Source organism: Dermacentor variabilis, chromosome 7, assembly GCF_050947875.1.
Source record: "Dermacentor variabilis isolate Ectoservices chromosome 7, ASM5094787v1, whole genome shotgun sequence".
NCBI classification, from domain to species: Eukaryota; Metazoa; Arthropoda; class Arachnida; order Ixodida; family Ixodidae; genus Dermacentor; species Dermacentor variabilis.
The window spans coordinates 112,069,370-112,089,458 of NC_134574.1; the positions used below are offsets into that span (position 1 = coordinate 112,069,370).

The 20,089-nt window shown below is 46.9% G+C and overlaps 1 protein-coding gene across 1 annotated transcript; it reads right to left on the reverse strand.

Moving 5' to 3' along the window:
• Positions 1-16,990: 16,990 nt before the first annotated feature.
• LOC142588790 (uncharacterized) lies at positions 16,991-18,997 on the reverse strand. Its single transcript, XM_075700609.1, has 5 exons — positions 18,793-18,997; positions 18,319-18,409; positions 17,808-18,159; positions 17,319-17,662; positions 16,991-17,165 (listed from the first exon to the last, which is right to left on the reverse strand). The coding sequence occupies exons 1-5, from the start codon at positions 18,995-18,997 to the stop codon at positions 16,991-16,993; spliced, it is 1,167 nt and encodes a 388-aa protein (XP_075556724.1).
• Positions 18,998-20,089: the final 1,092 nt, after the last annotated feature.

Genomic DNA, 20,089 nt, shown 5'->3' on the forward strand with positions numbered 1-20,089 from the left:
AGCACCTGTAGCGTTAACGATTTTCTAGCTTGATTTTCTAGCTCAACTTTGTAGGCTGCACGATTCACAGCGGTAAATTATTCCTTAGATCAGCACGCTTAAAGAAAACAAAAACTTTTTTTCTACAGAACATGGACTTGTTGCGCGGAGCAAGATTACTTGACTACCTTGTAAACGTCAGCTTATCCCCATTACGTAAACCAGGTAGTTAGTAGTGTCTCAGCCAGGCTGCAAACTGCGTATAACGCATGTGTAATTATTTGTTCTTTCATAATCTCATATGTCATCCTATATCATTTTGACCCATTAAAATACCATCTGAATATTCTTTCATTCAGAAGCGAATGTGGGAGCGCGTTATAAAAAGACAACAGCGCGTATGTTTTAAAGCCACCAATGGCTATCAAAATTGTAGACTTTCGCTACGCAGAATGGAATGATATATTTTCAGCATGTTTGATTGCTGCGAGCATGTGGCTCTTCATGGATGCCCTCATGTTTGAGCCATCTCATAACCGTTCTCTTCTTCGTAGTTGGTCTATATTTGGCAGTAACTATTCGAGGTACAAACAAGGAAACACGATGGTGACGCCCATAATAAATACTGCTGATTATGCAGTCGAATTGTTCAGATCTGACACCGCGTCAAGTGTGTCAACGTGCTCGCTTTCCCGCAAGGTGCTTATAACGCGAAGGACACTCAGCAACGTCAAATTAAACCATTGGCCACCCCACATACTCAAGTTGGTCCACACTCAAATTTCATGTTGGCCCGCCTCCAAATTGTGTAGGTTCACCCCGAATATCAAGTTGGCCGATTCCCATATTGAAGTTTGCCTAACTCCACATTTAAGTTGGTCCCCTCACAAATTAAACTGGCCCCCTAAAAGAGTTCAACTTCGCCCATCTTCAAATTTAGGTTTGCGCACAAGAAATTTCAAGTTGGCTGTGTCCTATTTAAAGGTGCGCCTTGAATTTTATAAGGAGCCTTAAGTATGTGCAAGGGGATTCTTTGTTTTATTTTTTGCTTCATATCATTCCTTATGGCTCAATATCTTCTAATCATCTATATGTACACTATCATAAGATTTTCTTCATGTATTTCGACAACCCAAGTTCACTTCTACCAGCACAGTTACCGGCGCCGTTAGGTTCCGCATAAAGTCCAAGGGCGAATAAATCGTCACAGCGCGCTGTATGCTGTATGTGCCAGTAAAAGCGTACCAGGGTGAGTTTCGTATGATCAGTGCTTTTGAAATTTCGTTCGCGTTGAAGCGAGAGATGCACGATGGTCAATTCGACTGCTAATCCTGCCGCGATTCCCCACTGCAGTTTTCCGACAGCGAGTTTCCGCGCTCATAGTGCGAGATATGTATTTGTATACCTGAGCGCAAGACACCGTGCTAATTATATTGAGATAAAAAGCATTGGCGGGCTAGTCGGTTGGAAACCATTCTCTAGTATGTGCGCGCGACTGACTGAGGACGTAGAAACAGACACACAGAGAGACAGAGCTGTCACTGTGCGTCTTTTTCTTACTACATCTTTCTTCAGTCGCGGTCACGTATTATGTGGTTGTTAGTTAGTAGGCAAATGTGTGCCAGTGCATGTGGGCCATAAAACTACAATCCTTATTTCGTATCGCTATCAAATAATTTGCTATCACAATTAGTGCTTAACCTATCGCGCGAAACTGCGAGGTTTATTTGCCTACGTACAAGGCCTTACAGCTTTCGCTTGCTAGGGGATGCTGCTGGGGGAGCTTGTCAAAGGATGCGTACGCGATAAGCTCTTGAAAGTGCTGGTGCTGAATTCTTTGCAGTAGGAGGCGATGTACAAACATTCATCGAAATTTTGTCACTGCTGATGTCGTCCACGTGTCGTGAAATTCGTTGACATCGAGCGCACACTCTTGCTATCTAATGCATCTTCTTGAAAGGAAGAATAGTAAATAAATGTATTTGGCTGCGCTTCATAACCACCAGCAGATAACCTGCAAAAGCAATATTCAATTTCACCCAGCGAGAATGTATCCTGAAAAAATATCGTAAGATAAAAGATATAATAAATGAATGATTGGGGCTTTGAACTCAGCCTCGGCGAGATACGGAAAATTTTTGGATAAAGTACACGAGCAATGGAGTATGTGACGTTCTGCCATTATTATCCAGGAAACACAGCATGCACCCGTCCAGACTGTATTGCAGAGCATGATATCTGATCGAAAGCTGAATATTTTAGCAGTGTCACAACGCAGCCTGGTATTTGCATTTGTTGCTTCTACTACAATATGTAACCGAATTTGTCGCAAACACATTTAGTGGCTTCTTCCATAGGCTGCGCGTGAATTGAAAGTTTTCTGTGATCCCGTGGTCTGTAAACACAGAAATATAGCAGATGGACCACATGAAGACATTATGTAATAATAAGGGAGTGCCAGAGCAGCGAGGATATACCAAAGAGATAGGGCGAAGAGCTCGACTGCGCGATTCAGCGGCTCTTTTGAGAGAGCCACGTGCTGCAGAACAAGCTGCCTCACACTGCTCCAAAGCAAAAGGGCAGGCAGTCATTCTGCTTTCAGATATTACTAGGGGCAGAGATATAGGGATAGGGGTCGCTGAAGGCAGCTTCACCTGCTGGTGTAAGGATAAGAGCACGCGTTGCTGAGTTTCTGTACAAGAAACGAGGCTGAGATACAAAGAGTCGAACTGGGATAAACTATATTTTTAAAGGTATAACGTAAAGAAGAAGGACTTTGTTTAACTTGAACCGCCAGTTTGTCAAGCAAGAAAGAATTCAAAGCATTGTTGAAACAAAGAACGCTTCAGAAGACATATTTGATGCCTACCCAGCTGCTTTATATTTCAGCATAACCGAGGAAGGCAAATTATACAGCCATGAAAATTAGTAACACACCCATATTAGCAATGAAGTGTCTTTTTTGTTCCACGTGCGATTGCCCAAATAACAAGTTCGAATTTTACTTGAAGTTGGGAGAACATCTAGGAATAAAAGAAAAGGACAGAATAAAACCGAATCCTTGTCACTCTTCGGGGGTTGTCCTTACAGGTTCGTTTAATATGTCGCAAGTAGCATTAGCGGGAATTTCAGATTTGTTCTACAGATTTATTGCTTCTGGATAGATATGGCAGTTTATTTCTGATTCCACAGAAAGCACAAATCAAGATTGCCATAAGAAAGTCACAGCTCTAAAGATTGGATTGGCAGTATATGAAAGCATTATTTGTTCTATTTCAATGATTTTGGGATTTTGTAGTTTTTTTACATGAGAATTTATGAGTTATCAACAAATAGTGTGGTTCCTTACTTTGCTGAATTGAATGAAGAGCAGAAGACTACTCCAAATCGAATGCTATACATTCTTGTCAATCGCTTGTCCTAGGAACGCCTATTGATGAAAAGCACCTGCAGCTTCTACGATTTCCAAGCATTATTTCGTAGCTTCTACTTTGCAGCTTGCATGATTCGCAGCGGTCAAGCGTCCCTTAGATCAGCACTGTAAATGTACACAAAGAAAACTTTTCCCTACAGAAAATCCCGTTGATGCGTGCAGCTTCATTTCTAAACTACCTTGTTCAAGTCGGCATATCCCCATTAGGCAAACCACGCAGTTTTTTAGTACCAGCTCAGCGATGCTTTACACTGCGTCTTATGCATGTATAATTATCTGTTCTTTCATAATCATAGGTATCATCCTATATTCTAATGTCCCATCTGGTTACCTGTTGAATATTCTTTCATTCAGAAGGGAACGTGGTAGCGCGCTATAAAAAAACAACAAAAGGTATGTTTTAAGCAATCACATTGGTATCAAAATTACAGACTTTCGCTATACAGTGTGGAATGATATATTTTAGTATTTTTACTTACGGCGATCACGTAGCTCTTCAAAGATCCCCTCATATTTGAGCCACCTCAAAACGATTGTCTTCCTCTTAGATGGACTGTATTCGTCAGTAACTATTCGAAGGACAAACAAGCAAACAGCATGGTGACGACCACACTGAAGTATTTCTCATAACGCAGTCGATTATTTCTGATCCAAAAGAAAAGCTGACATAGGCGGTTTCTTTTAGTTTTATTCGTATGATGATTTGAAGTCTATTCCAATAGGCGAATTTTTTTCTTACTGCAAGCATATTGGTAGGCAGGATTTTATTAATTTTGTACTCAAGCCTCGAGTTATCATTGTTCACTACACCCACTGTAAGAACATTATGCACAAAAACTATTTCTACATTTGTCACTTTTTATGCGCATCATACGCAGCGAAAAGCAATACGCAAGAGGACAATTTGTGATAGGTATTAATAATAGAATGGACAACTGGACACCCAGTTCAGAAGGTTCTCTTGATGATACGGATAGAAAACTGGCAGCGATATACGTCGTTCCTCACATATGTGGTTCTATGCGGATTGTGACATTAGCGGCTAATGACGCAAATGTTAAAAATAGACGCAGGCGCTTTAATGGAATGCGTTCTCTTAATCACTATACAAGTCGATGAAACGCCCAAGTCTGCATGCAGTGATGCCTATAAAATCCGAATTGAAACGCAATAACTTATTTACAGAGATATGTCTTGACCCCTTCCTTCTCTTCCTCTGCTTGTTCGGCTTGCCTCTTTGGCCCTCTTCATCTTCGCCTAAACATCACATTACGTTAGTTATGTTTTCCTACATACTGAGGTAATAGGGTGCAACGTATGTCACTTCTGCTACTTTAGTTTTTCTTTTCTGTCCCAGGTAGTGTAGCGATGTTACGATTTCATGCTGTGTGAAGGCCTTTATCATTGTGTAGATATAAGAAAGTATTGACTGGTTCCATCCTGTAAAAAATGGCAATTTCAATCTTACATTAATACACTAAATTTATTGAATTTGTATTCCAGCAGTAGGCGTTGTGAAGTTCCGGCGAAGAAGATGAGGACTGAAAAGGCAAGAAGAACATGAAGAGGAGAAAGAGAAGGAAGCGGTTAAGATAGATCTCTTAAAAATAGGTGGATTTTCACTCCTACGTTATATTTGGCGCAGCCGACACCATCCAATAAGTTAGCTTCAACAAGGTACTCATATGCTTTCTCGAGCACTTCGCAGGGTCCGAAGGGCACATCCTTTTGCGTCACCTTAGCGAGGCGTCCTGTCTTTACAACGTAATCCTTAATAAACACACGGTAACAACCGACGATACAAAGGTAAACGCGGAGGGAGTCTAGGTCCTTTGGATAGGCGAGTGTTTTCATCCCTTGCGCAGATTCTTGTTTTGTTGTTTTAGTTTTATATTAAAGCAGTATTCTTCTGAAAAGATTGCTTATTCGTTTCTTTAATTTCTGTGTTCTCGAGGATGAGGGCTTCTAAAACGCCCAACAGGCGTTTCCAACTTTCTTCTCACATGCGTCTCTACATGATTATGTAGTCATTGTATACGTTAGAAAACTTTCCGAGGAACTCAACGAGAATACCGTTTAGCATTTTCTGACGCGAAGCTCCAAAATTCCTGAAACGAAATTGAAAGCGGTGGTACCTGTACACTTCCAAACATGTTACATGAGCAATATGCTGATTGTATCATTCTTTAACTGGCACCGGCCAGTATCCTTTACAGAGATTGGTCAGAGAGAAAAATTCATGCTCCAGTTTCACTGATGATCAAGTTTAACGGCATGAGAATGGAAACAAATCAGAGTGCCTGTTGATCGGCCACCTGAAGGAAAGTGGGAATAACATCATTTGCCACCCGTATTGTTTAATACATTTGATACCGATATGTCCACATAGACTTGGCGATTAAAGAGAATTTTAGATTATAAAACAGAGTCAAATACAGGGACCATAGCGCTTAACTTAGGCGGCCGAGTATGATCGACAATATTACAATCTTGAAATCGACTTGCGCGACCACGGCAAGGATAGAGCCATGACTACAGACGGATCATGAGAATGCATATCGCTCTCGCTCAGCATCTCTTCAGCTATCGCCAGATTTCAGCGAATGATAGATATTGTTCTCGAAGAGCTGAAATGGAAAATGTGACTGATCACTTTGAAGGACGTTCTAGCATTGTAAAACGCGTTTGTGAACATCTGAAATAGTGGCAGAGCGTCCTAGAAGCTATGAACAAGGTCAATGTCACCATCAAGCTTGAAGCGAACTCAAATTTGAGCGAACTCAAATTTTATGGACACGTGCTCAGCTCTCAGGCACTTCGGCAGGAGCCTGACAAACTGTTTACGATCGCTAAGTTCTTTCATCCTAAAGACAAGAAGACTATATGCTCGGCATGTCACCAACGTCTTTACTCCCGGTGACTATGTTTTGTTGTCAACACCTGTTCCCAAAAAGGGATTGTACCGCAAGTTTCTCGCCACCTAAACTGAACCATTCGTTTACTCAGTCGCTTGAGTGACTTGAACTATGTCGTCGCCAAGGTGACAGAAAATAATATGCTTTTACATGGGACCAAAGTCGTCTGTGTGGCCAAATTCAAGCACTACCATAAAAGCTTCCTATAGGTTGCTCAGCGAGCTTCGTCCGCCCCAGCGAAAGCTCGCAGCACGGCGCCACTGAGGCAGAGAAAGAAGTAGGATGTGCGCGCTTTCGCTTAGCTGTACTCCGTGCCGGCTGATTCTAACTTGTGGCTTACCCCCGGACCTCCTTTCCGTCTGCTAATTAACATATTTCGTAAAAATTTTATTGCCTGTCTACTTCATTGTGACATTGACGTCATGAACGAGATCGGGGAAAAAGTGCACGTTCACGTCCAGTTATATTAGAAAATTTCACCAGTACAGTCGTCAACACACGGCTTGTGTTTTTAGTCAGGTGTCTTGCACTCCGTACGCCCAACAGAATGCGTACAGTAGGCTGTTTTAGTGACAGGGTCCTGTGATTTAAGCTGACTTCTTTATATAGAGAGCACCGTTGTGAAGTCAAATTTTCACTCAGTAAACGATGCAGATTATATAGTAAAGCACCAAGATCGTGCAATTTACGTAAGGAATTCATAATACTGCATGCATTTGAGCCACCCGCTTGAGCCACTTGCTCCCAGAAGAAGATGCTGCGTTGCCTTATTCGACGGCTCTGCTTTAAAGGCCTCTTTTAGGAGTTGTCTATCAATTAAATGTGACATTTTTCTGGTGGAGGTGCGAGGTATCCTCGTCCTATGCAGAAGACACCTTGCAACAGCAGGAACGCTAGTTCGACACCGTACCTCACGCCAGTACACCGCGCCCACCGGAGAATGCAGTGATTGGCCCCTGACTTTAAGCCTTTACCAGCGAGAAAAACGACCCGATTGGAAGAGAATGATGCTACATCCGAGATTACCACAACTAACCTTGCGACGGCTTTGCTGGTACCTCCTCATTACACGCTCCAGAAACTGCGCGTGCCAAGTCCCTTCAATGGCGGCCTTATTGAAGACGTGGAGGATTGGTTGGCTGGCTTCAAGTACGTAGTGGAGTTCAGTGAATGTAACAACTTACCTAAGCTCTGAAACGACTACCTCGGCCTTTTGGACGGTGCTCGCACGTGGTTGCAGAACCACGATGATGTAATTTCATCATGGCATGAGTGATGTCGCTTCCTCTTGGACACCTAGGCCAGCTCCGATCGCCGCGAATAAGCAGAATGGGCTCTCCAGTATCGCATTCAAAAACCTAATGAGAGTGTGGCTATGTACATGGATGACTTGGTGCATCTCTTCAGGTCAGCTGACCCTACCATGTCGGAAGACAAGAGGCTGCTTCACTTGACGCAATGCGTGAAAGAGCAGCTTTTTGGTGAAGAAGGTCGTAGTCCACCCAAAACATTTGCGGAGTTCTTCACCGAAACCGTCACCATAGAGAAGACCCTGAACCAGCGCTCGGCCCTGTACGATAGGCAAGTGAATTTCTCCTCGGCTACCAAAGGCCTAGCATTTCTCGCGACTGACGTCGAGTCGCTTCGAGAGAAGATTCGATCGGTATTCCAGGACCAGCTACGACAGCTACATCAGGTGTAGCAGCCTTCAGCGCGCTTCGTAGATAACGTCGTGTGTAGCGCTGTTCTGCATGCACTGGGCACACGACGTTCACAATCAGCACTTCCGGCAGCTCCACCACTTCAGGTGTTCACGACTTCCAATGAACCTCGAAGCACAATTTACGCTGACGTTTTAAAGGGCACCGTCCCGTCCCTGGCGGCACTTCCTACCGCGAGCGAATACGAGCGTGCGACTTATGTCGACACACTCGGGCACCCTATCCATGCACCAGCGCCACTATCTGCCGGCACTCCATATGCCAAGCTTCAGTCCAGTGCACGCAATTCCTTACTTTGGAGGCGCTCGACCAGCCGTACGTAACTCGGAATATTGGCGCATGGCCGACTGACGACTGTTCCTTTAACAGTGTGAGGAGGTGGGTGTTGTCTACAAAGAGTGGCAGTACCGTCGACTTGGACTGCAGAGATTTTTTTTAATTCACCCCGAACCCGTTTCCGACAACGGTCACCTGAGATTCATGATATTATCGCCCGAAAGCATGCGCCACCGTCATCGGCGCGCCAGTCGCTATGGCCGTCAGCACATCCATGCTATTCGAGAGGTACCAGTCGGATGTTTCAAGGAAACCTCGCAGCCCTCGCCAGGGAAAATAATATCGGCGATCTTTCGAGGCGAGGCCACTTACACTAGACGTGCTGAAAACCTCCAATCGACGCCACCAAAGACCAACGTAGATTTGACAACACGGTGACTCGGGCTGGAGACAGCTTCTCAATGAACATACCTGTGCTGATCGACAGTCCAAATGTTGCTGCTTCATTAGACACAGGCGCTGACTACTCGAATATGACCGGAAAAGCGGCAAACAGTTTAAAGAAAATTGTTACGCATTGGACAGGGACGCACTTGCGAACAGCTGGCGGTCGTGTAGTAAGCCACTCAGACCAACGCGTCTCAACTCATCTCAATGCATCTGAGAAGTGTGTTCGCTTCTCAGAATAAACTTCAAAATTTTACGCTTCTCATCAGTCCCCCTGTTCTCAGAAAATGATTCCGTGGATAAAGCTTGCAATAGAGTTTCTGCGAAAGTATGGCACCATCGTCGACCTACGCAACGCTGTATTTCATTCTCTACAAAGAAAGCGACAACAAGCGACGGCTGCCGCCACACAGTCACTCTTATTGTTTCTAACGACAGCGTAAGAATACCAGCTGTGCTAGCATAATGATTGCGGTAACGTCCGAGTGCACATGTGCCGACGAAGTACTCGCAGAGTGCAACGTATCCATTCTACTTTCCCTCCGAATTACCGTGGCTCATCATTCACGTTCGGGATGGCCGCGCTTACGTCTTGATCCCTAACATCACATTTGAGCACTGACACCTCTTCCGTGGCGCTGCCGCCGCTTACGCTGAAGCCTTGAAGGACCTCATCGAGTATTTATTTCACTTGCGGAGAAAGCGGCAGCGATGAAGAATGCGTTACAAATTTCTACATCAACAACGAGCGGTCGCAGGACCATAAGAAGGCACTGCACGGAGTGTTGGCTGAATTCAAGGACTTCTTCACTCGATCGTCTAAAATCAGTCATACGGCACGCGCGCAGCACGCGATAATTACTTACAAATGTGCACGTCTTACTCCCCTGCCGCCGTGAGGTGTCTCGCAGGAAGAACGCGAAGCAATCCAACAAGTCAAGGAGATCACTGACGATGGCATCATCATACCTTGAAACAGTCCGTGTTCGTCCCCGCTTGTCCTGCTAAAGAAGGACAACACTATCGGCTTCGTTGTTGATTACAGAAAGCTCAGCATCCTCACAACGCAAAGACGTCTATGCGTTACCGCGCATAGATAACTCTCTCGACAGGCTATGGCGAGCCAAGTATTTTACCCCCTTGACTTGAAAAGTGGGTAATGACAGATTGAGCTAGACGAGCGCAACCTGGAGAAAACAGCCTTTGTCACTCAGGATTAACTGTACGAGTTCCGAGTTTTTCCGTTCAGGTTGTGACCTGCTACGTCAACTCTTCAACGCATGACGGACTCTGCGCTATCCCATATACACTGGCAAACCGTTCTCGCCTACCTGGATGGTGTGGTCGTATTTTCAGGCAACTTAACAGACTGCGGCAAGTGCTCGAGGTAATACGATCAGCGAACGTTACCTTAAATCCTAAGAAATGCCATTTCGGTTTCGAAGAATTGAAGTTCCTTGGACATGTCGTGAGCACGGAAGGCGTCCATCCCGATCCCGCGAAAATTGCCGCTGTCGCTGCTTACCCAACTCCTACCGACAAGAAAAGCGTTCGACGTTTCCTGGAACTGTGCGCACACTGCAGGTACTTTCTACGCATTCTTTTGCAAAATTGCTGAACCACTTATTTGTCAGAAAGCGGCTTTCACAGAGCTACGATATCCCCGGCATCACCCATATTCTTGCGCTTTTCGACGACGAAGCCGAAATTAAAATAAATAATGCCGTTTTACGTTGCAAAAGCACGTTCTGATAATGGGGGAGCACGTAGTGGAGCACTTCGAAAATTTTGATCGCCGGGGGTTCTTCAACGTTTGTTTGTTTGTTTGTTTGTTTATTCAGACACACATTGCCTGGGTTGAAAGGACCAAAGGCAGATGAACTCTGCCTGACTAAGGTCCCTCCACCCATACATTTGCTCAGAAGCAGTGAGAATAAAAAAAGAAAAACAATGGCTTTGTACATTAAAGCGCCACAAAAAGATTTTCATGAACAGAAGTAACGTCGCGATCAGGCATCTTAAGTTGAGTAACGGAATCACACAATAATGCATCAGCAATAAACCATAACAAGAACAAACGCGTACATAAATGGCAACATATTAAAAAGTACAAAGTTTGTTCAAGCGTTATACAAAATGTAACGTAAGCATTCCTAGCCATGTACAACTGTTAGAAAATGCAGCAGAACGCAGAGGTTATAGAACAATAAAAAGGTTTTTTTTTTGAAACTCAAGAACTTATTTAGGACCAGATTAGTACCAGATAGTAAGTACATTGCAACATTTTTCTTGAAACTGCGGATAGAAGTACATTTTTCAAAGAGTTCATGGATATAACTGTTGTTGCGAAGAAGGTTAGGTATAAGGTAGATCAATGTTTGATTACCGTAAATGGTTCTGAATGCCGGTATTCTAAATCGCTCGTGTCGGAGATCATAGGGAACATTAGTAGGGTAGCACTGAGCCATATAACTACTCAATTCATTTGCAATTTCCTTGCGAATATGCAAGGCGAGCTTCAGATTAAACAGTTGGTTAACTGTAAGCAATTTAAGCTTGTTAAAAAATGGCGCAGTGTGTTCAGTTGGTTCCAGATTTTCTAAGCAGCGAACAGCTCTCTTCTGTACAATTTTTAACCTTTCAAGGTTCGTTCCTGAAGTCGCACCCCATATTAAGAGACAGTAAGTGAGATGAGAATGAACTAGTGCATAATATAACTGGAGCTTTAGCCAGTTTGGTACCAGAGACCTAAGTTTATATAAGACAGAAATTGATCTAGACATACTGGCATGTACTTTGTTGATTTGCGGTGTGCAACTGAGGTTTTCATGAAAAAGTACACCTAAGAATTTAAACAACGGCGCCTAAATGTAAGTACATGGGTGTTTTCGCATTTGGCCTCCATCGAAATGCGGCCGCCGTGGCCGGGATTCGATCACGCGACCTCGTGCTCAGCGGCCCGATACCGTAGCCAATGGGCAACCAGGGCGGGTGAGGAAGCCGAAATGGAAATTCATACCGACCGCAGTAAGCACGGTCGGCGTGCGGTGCTCATACATATGTACGAGAACGGCTAACGGGGGATAGCTTACGCCAGTGGCCGCCTATCACCAGCGGCGTCCAATTACACTACCATAAAGAAAGAGTGTCTTGCCGTCATGTGGGCTCTGGCAAAATTCCGACCATATCTCGATGGCCGGCAATTCCGGGGTCATGACGGAACATCCCCCCTTATGCTGGGTGGTAATCCTATGAGACCCCTCTAGACGACTGCAACGGTGGAGCCTGCGCTTGCAGGAATACTACATGACCATCGTGTACAAGTCAGGCGGCACACACGACGATGCTGACACATTGTCCCGCGCGCCTTTTGATGATGACAGTGACAGTGCTCTTTCTCGGCACCGTCAGTGAGGCAGACGTATACATGGAAGCGAGCTCGTTGTGTATTGAGACTTATCAATGAACATTTAGAAGGCAACAACGTACGTCTGTCTCAAAAAATTGCAGGGGATTGTCGTCGTTTTGTTTGCGACAGGAAATTTTTAAAAAAGAATTCTCTTGCCAGCAACAAAACATTTTTTATGGTCGTACCAGCAGAGTTTCATTATGATAGCCTTTTCGCATGCCACGACGAGCCTGCACTTGGCCAGTTGGATTTCACTCGAATGCTTGCTAGAGTACGAAAATCATACTATTGTCGGAAAGTCGGCAGTTGGGTTAAAAGATGCGTCCAAGCCTGCCGTGAATGCCAGCAAGAGAGTCACCCAATGTGAAACCTGCGGGATTGCTGTATCCTTTTGAGGCGCCTCGAAGGTCCTTCAATCAAGTCGGCATATAGACCTGCTGGGCTCGTTTCCGTTGTCTGCTTTGGGAACAAGTGCATCATCATCGCCACAGGATACTTACTACGCTATGCTGAAATAAAGGCTCTTCCTAAAGGCACAGCTTCTGAGGCGGCACTGGTTTTGATAAAAAACATCCAACTACGTCACGGTGCCCCAACCTGTGTCATCACAGATCGAAGGTCCGTGTTTACGACGAGGGGGCTAGAAAAAGCTTTAGCAACTGAATTACACCGCACAACTTGGCCTGTCAGTGCCAACATGGGCCTTGGCTTAAGAAGTCGAGCCTCCGGATCTTCTTACAATAATTTTTTTCACTCTCACACACTCACACACACACAAACACACAAACGCGCCCGCACACACACCACCCGGCGAAAGACGGCTGCCTATCTTCACCAATCCAATGGCTTTACCGAAAGGCTTAACGAAATGACTACCGACGTGCTATCGGTGTACCTAGAAGTGCAGCGCAAGACGTGGGAGGGGGTACTACCGTACGTCGCGTTTTTCTATATTACCGCTACGCAAGAGACTACGTGACTCACGTCGTTTTCTCTTGTTTACGGTCGCAAAGCTCAAACGGTGTTAGAAGCCATGTCACCATGTGAAAATTCTGACAGTTTTGATGAAGACACCGAGCGTTTGGGCAACGTGCCGAGAATGCACGCTTACTGTCTCGAGTGGACATCAGGAAATAACACTGTATTGACGCGCGACATTGCAACCTCCGTCGCCGACATGCTCACTCCCAACTGGGGGACCGAGTGTTAGTTTAGACCTCCGTCCGATATAAAGAACTTTAGGAAAAGCTTCATAGTCGGTACTTTGGCCCTTGCAACGTACTTCGGCGAGTAAGTGACATCTATTAAGTTCTTACAGAATTCACCCAGCCAGCAAGACCCCGACAACCGCTGCCAGAGATCGTGCACGTCGTCCAGTTAAAACCATATCACACGCAATAATAGTGATGGATTTTGGACCACTGGAATTATCCTCAAAGAAGTGTCTCTGCCCGCCAACGGCTTGTTTAGCATCGAGTGGATGCATTTCTGGGACAACGGGTAATGCTACGTGGTTTTGACATTTGCTCCCATAAGACGAGAACGTGCCCGCTTACCAGCTCGCACCTTGGTCTTTCGTCGCTGCTGCGCTGCCCCCTTCAACGACTCGGCTTTTGGGGCCTCTTTTAGAAGTTCCCTATCAAATATACGTGACAATACTATGCATGCCATCAGCGCCTGTATGAGTGCACCACATTCAAAGGAAAATGGCGGAACACGCAGACTAGGTGATCCATTATTATATCAAAACACCTGTTTAATTTACAACGTAGCGATACATGCTACGATTCGCCTCTAATGACTGTTGCTGTTGGCATATGACAATTTTGCACAAATTGGACGGGAGTGTAAACGAGGATGCAGCCCAAAGACTCCCCCGAAATCGGCGATGTCTCAGCATGTATGCTCCGAAAGTCGCCTCACGACTCCTTTAACTCTGTGCTTCCAGTAAACAAGGGCCTCGCGAAAATAAACGCTGCTGATATCTTCAAAAGGAAAGAAAGCCGATGAAGCTTGCTATCTTGCTCGGAACTTCATCCACGACAAACGGAGTACCAAAGCAATCCTTTGGTACTCAATCCAGGTCGGACGAGATGTCCAGCAAAATCCCAGAAAATATGTGTGGGCATTCTCATCTGTACGCTGCTTTGGAGCCTCGAAGTAATTTTTGCGACGATACGTCAGCCCGCACAAGATGGTGTGCAGATATTTCTAAGTGAAGTGGTACTGCGGAAAGTTTTACGCTTCCGTGATCCCCGACCTGTTGTAGCACATGCAGTATGAATACAGCAATTATCGAACCCATGACTGTATTGCACCATTCTAACACATCGCCATCCTCCAAAGTGTTGTGTTATGTTTTTGCCAAGCTTCGCTACTAGGACTGTTGAGTCAGTTAATAATCTTTACCTTACCCATCTGCAGCGGACGACTGCGATGGTCGAGGAGTGATTACATGAAATCCTGAACGAAGAAATGCATAGTGTTAAGGCACACCTTCGTAGTGGCCGCCTTTATTTAACGACCGTCTCGCCAAGGTGCCACTGTTAATTCTTCATGGCAATATAGTTATCAAGAACCCAGATATCTTTGACGGCGTTTTGTGCCACTTCGCCCAGTAATAGCATTCGGTCTGCCTCTGTGCATGAACCAATAATTGTGAAAAAAAATATGTCGCTATGTGCGCGTAAGCTGGTCTCCCATGCTAAACCGTGGCAACCATGTTGAAGACAAGTGACCACTCTCATAATTGATATATATATATCGTTATGCACACAAAACTTTTAAAAGATTTTTGAAAGTGTTTGGTCAAACACCCTTTATATATATATATATATATATATATATATATATATATATATATATATATATATATATATATGTGGGGTTTTTCACCAACCACTTTCAAAAATCTTTTAGCGTTCAGCTAGCTGCTACAGCCAACCTTAAAAAATTTTGAAAGTGTTCGCTGGTAGAGCCTGTATTTCTTGATTTGAGTACTACGCTGACTGTTTGAGGTTCTTGCAGTGTTAATTGTCATATTTCCCATGCTCTTGCTTCCCCGAAGAAAAATAATTCTATCAATTGACAGATTCACAAATTAACCTTTCATTGATGTTGCTTAAAGAACTGCAGCTCATTTCAGAGCAATTTTGCAACTGAAATAAAGTACTTTTTTTCTCAGGATAATAATTTAAAAGTGTGCATACTATGGCTAACAACTTTAGAGGAACGGAAATAAGACAATCTGGAATTTTTGTTTTGGTTGGAAACATGGCATTTCCAAACTATGCACCTGCAATATTCTTCTATTCCAACCGAACGATGATAATGGGCTACATTTCTAAGATTCTAATATTTCATTGACAAATATCAGTGTTTCCTTGGCTCCTGGTCAGCACTGTCTTCTTTATTTAGTTGTGATGCGTACAAAGTAGTATATGTAAAGAAATCACCGCACCCAGATTAATGGAATTGTTGCACAGTGATACAGAACTGCGCCAACACATGCCACAGAGCTGTATGTCGCTACGCAACGTCTACCCACATAAAATATGCCTATGTCGAACGTCGACTATTTGATCCGCAGCTTTTAATTAATTTAATGCTAGGGATCACACAACTTGGCAGACACACTACATTTCCTGCTCCTGAAAATGCTGAACAAGGACTCCGCATATTTCGATTGGCTGACTGACCCAACAAAGGGTCGGTAACAAAGTGTGACAATCCGCCCGGGTTCGTGAATGACGGAAGGCTTCAGGCACCTTCCCTTAGACGCACGGTCCGCAGCGTCGTGGTGATGAACGATGACTCACCGCCGAGCAGCTGTACTCGTCGGTGTTGCCTACCGTTGTTGCCTACCGATCCTGGTAGGCCAACGAAGATTATCCCTGAGCGGGCGTCATATGCTTGTTACATCCGCTTACCCCCGGTTTGCTTGTTAAGTAAGAGGAACAAACGTCCATGCTCCGAGCATAAGACTCGGCCACCGTCCCGGCAAGTCGGGTGTACTGGCTATCCAGGCGAGCAGCGGTCTGGCGGCCTGCACAGTCGAGTACTCTGCCTAGGCACCGGTGTTGACGGCCCTGGTGTGGCAACGACAAGTGCTGCCTGAGAACCTCGCTCCATACGGAGGGTCCGCATTGGTCGGCCTTGTGAATGGTGCCACGCTTGACATTGACCCAACGGGCGCCGCACCACTGGCAACGCTTGCCGCCTCCGAGGTGGGTGGCGATTCGCCAGAAGCAACGGATGTTGCCGCTAGTCCTCCTCCGGGCTGGAACTCTGAAGTGGCAGTAGATGGTGCTAACCAGGTCCCGAAGCGACGCCTAACATGGTCGGCGTGTCTGTGCCACGTTGCCCCACCTGGCATGCGGACGAACAGTGATGATGCGCTGGCAAAAGGCACACCTGTCCGGTGGTTGAGGACGCGCCAGGACGGAACTTCCTGGCGAAAACTGGAGCTCCCAATTCCAGCAAAGGCCTAGCACGGCGCCCTTGGTCAGCAGCCAGCTTCTGCTTCAGCTGTTTTTCAGGAGCACTGTGAATCGGAGATCCGGATGCAAGACGTCCAGAGGGTATCCTGACCATTGGACCCAGCAGGACCTCTGCGGGCACACGGCCAGTGACATCGTGGGGTGCGGTCCGGTACTGAAACAGTATCCTGGCTATCTGCGTCCGTAAATCCCCAGTCTGGCTTTTCCTGAGCTTGTCCTTGATGGTTTAAACCACCCGCTCGGCTGCAGCGTCTGAAGCAGGGTGGTACGGCGGAACCATAATCTGGCGCATCCTTTGTCAGCCATGTCAGCTACTCTATCCTGGCAAAAGCAGGACCCTTCTCGTACACGATGACGTGCGGCAAGCCCTGAGTGGAGAAGAACTTTTGTAGCGCTGCAGTGATCGTGCCTGCTGAAGGAGTGGGGACAGGTAGAACCACCACCCACTTCAAAAAGCCGTCCACTACCACCAGGAAGGAATGGCCCCTGAAGGGCCCCCAAAATCCACATGTAGGCTCGACCAGGGCGTTAGTTCAACATAACGTGAGATCCGCTGATGCATCTGGCAGATTTAACAGCTCTGCACCACGTGAGTGATGTACTTTTCTAGACTATCAAAGATGAGACCGGGCCACCAACTTGGTATTTTCTACGCCAGGATGACCGCGTGCAGCAACTGCAGGACCCTGGACCGGAGACTGTGGGATCACCACTTCCGATCCCCACAGTAGGGAGCGTTGCTGCAAGCTCAGGTCGGCAGCCTTTTGGCTGTAGGCTTGCTGAACCAATTCGTATCTACGGGACACTGCCTTGACCACCTGAGCAAGGACTGGGTCCCGGCTGGTAGCAAGCGATACCGAAGATCTAAGGAGTACCTCCGGGTACGTGTGCTCCAGCGTGAACACTTCACCAGGTTCTGCAGCATAATGCACCTTAAGCAGGGGATGGGGGCTCAGGGCATCAGCAGGTCCCAGGTCCTTTCCCTGATGGTAAACAAAGTGGTAACTGGAAGCTACCAGCTTCACGATCTAGTGTACCACTCGAGGTGACACCTACACGGGCCCTGTCTTGTCAGGCCCCACCAGCCGCAAAAGCGGCTTGTGGTCTGTGACCGCCTAAAAATTCCACACAATACTGGTGGAAGCGTTTGACACCGAACGTGAGGGCCAAGGCTTCCTTGTCCTGCTGGTTGTGGTGTTGCTCTGCAGCATGGAGCTGAAGAGAAGCCAACGACACAGGGCGTTCCTGGCCATCCTTGTCCTGGTGCGCCAGGATGGCTCGCACGCCGTACGGCAACGCATCTGTGATAAGGACGACAAGCTCGGTGGGATCGAAGTGCACCAGCACTGCAGCCTTGGTGATTAGCTTGTCTCTTCGCTGGAAGGTCCGGTCCTGTTGCGTCTTCCAGACCCCTTGCTGACCATCTCGAAGCAGAAGATCGGGCACCTGTAGGTGATCCCGCAGGTTCGGCAGGGAACTCCTGTAGAAGCTGGTGAGGCCGAACTAGCTCTGGAAGTTCGTTCAGGTTCTGGGGCTTAGGCGCTCGGAGAACAGGATCAACTTTGCAGAGAGCCGTGACTGAGCCAACCCGTGGAATGGCATTTCCCAGGTACTCAACACTGGGGCTGAGAAAATTCACTTTTTCAGCTTCAGCTTGAGACCGCCGTCCTGCAGGCGTGCCAGGACGTTCTCTGCGTTCTGCAGGTGATCCCCGCCGTCGCTGCCAGTAACTGCATGCCATCCAAGTACACGGCCATGCACCTCATGCTCCTGAAGAGGCTGTGCATCGCCCTCTGAAAAATGGCTGTGGCTGAGGCCACGCCAAACGGTAAGCGCGTGTGCTGGAAGAACACCAAAAGTGTCGATATTGTCGCATATTTCCGGGATGAATCATGGAGCACCAGCTGCTGGTAAGCACCCCTGAAGTTTGTAAGCATCCCTGAGCAGCCAAGCTGGTCCCCGAAAGTGCAGGCACTCGCTAACCCTCGTAGCGCAGCAACGAACTGCCCGAGGGTCTCCCCTGCCCAGCGGCTCCAGTTGTTTAAGCGGAAACGCTCCATTAGTGTGGACGAGCCTAGGTTGGAAAGCGAGCACAGTATTTCGAGCAGCTCACCCAGCGTCTTAACTTGCCGCATGGCGGGCTTAAGATGATCGAGCAGGAGAGTGAAGATGCGGGTCTTGCAGCTGGCCTGGAAAATGCCCCGGTGTTTGGCATCGGGTGTGTCGTTTGCCCTGAAGAACACGCGGACTTGCTCCTCGCAATCTTGCCAGGCAGACATATCTCTCTCTAACGGCTCGAGCCTTGCGAACAGCGGCATGGCGGCAGCAATGGGCGGCGGTGTTTCCCCGTCGAGGCGGCGTGGGACAATCGGTTGGTACTCGTTGCCATTGTCACGATCCGCCGGGGTTCGTGAACGAGGGAGGGCTCGAAACACTCTGCGTTGGACGGACGCTCCGCAGCATGGTGGTGATGGACAATGACTGACCGCCGAGCAGCTTTGCTCGCCTGTGTTTTTCGGTGCGGTCACAAATGTTGCCTATTGAACCTGGCAGGCCACCGAACCTGGCGGATCAATGAAGATTATGCCCGAGGGGGCATCACATAGACTTACAGTCCAACGTAGAATAACAGTTCGAAGTGGCGCAGAAAATCCGCCCCGATAATGACGAAACTCACATCGGCTACTTTGAAAATTCATCGTAGCGTTCTCTGCAGGCTCCGAATGACGGTTAGGGAGCGGTTTCCATACGTGAGGTGATGTCTTCGGGTGCTTGCGGTCCGCGGGCGATGCTGGAAGTACACTCACTTCGGCGCCTGTGTCTACAAAGAAGCCGAAACCGCTCTTGCGGTTGGCTAGGAAGACGTTTCCTGAGCGACGTTCTTGTATGGAAGAAGCCCTAGTCGGCCTCAGTGCCTGCCCGAGGCGTTTCCCGAGAGCTCGCAGGCTGGTACGCATTTGCGTACATGCTTTTCCGAACTTGCGATGGTACCAGAACAGTTTTTGGCGTTTCATAGGCGACTGCGGAGCACTGAGTGATTGACCGTGACATGGTATGGAAAGTGGCCACACAATCCAGGAGACGCGAGATTTCGTTCTTGATCTCTTGAAGCTGCTCATGTGGAGATGGTTCGCTTGTGACGGCCGCGGCAGATGTGGGAACTACTGCCATGAGCTTGTCGGCTAACTCGGCCAGTTTGAATTGATCGTTCTCATTTGAGGCAGCCATGACCATTCTGAGGTTGGGGGATTTTCTGGAGAAATATTTCTGGGAGCAGCAGGCTGTCATGACCATCCACTTTGCTACCCAATAATAGCTGCATATTAGTTGCAATAATAGCTGCATATGACGCAGCAGCTGTCTTGGCGTTCTGTCACCGAAGTTTGCTTCATGGAGAAGTTGTTGCAGCC

What these genes read in the sequence shown, in the direction of transcription:
- LOC142588790 (XM_075700609.1), bottom strand. Translation starts at nt 18,997, where the DNA reads ATGCCGCTGTTCGCAAGGCTCGAGCCGTTAGAGAGAGATATGTCTGCC. An exon ending in CTCAAGCTGAAGCTGAAAAA is followed by an intron (nt 18,160 to 18,318) that starts GTGAATTTTCTC and finishes CAGCTTCTACAG; the next exon opens with GAGTTCCCTGCCGAACCTGC. An exon ending in AACGCTTCCACCAGTATTGT is followed by an intron (nt 17,663 to 17,807) that starts GTGGAATTTTTA and finishes GTTTACCATCAG; the next exon opens with GGAAAGGACCTGGGACCTGC.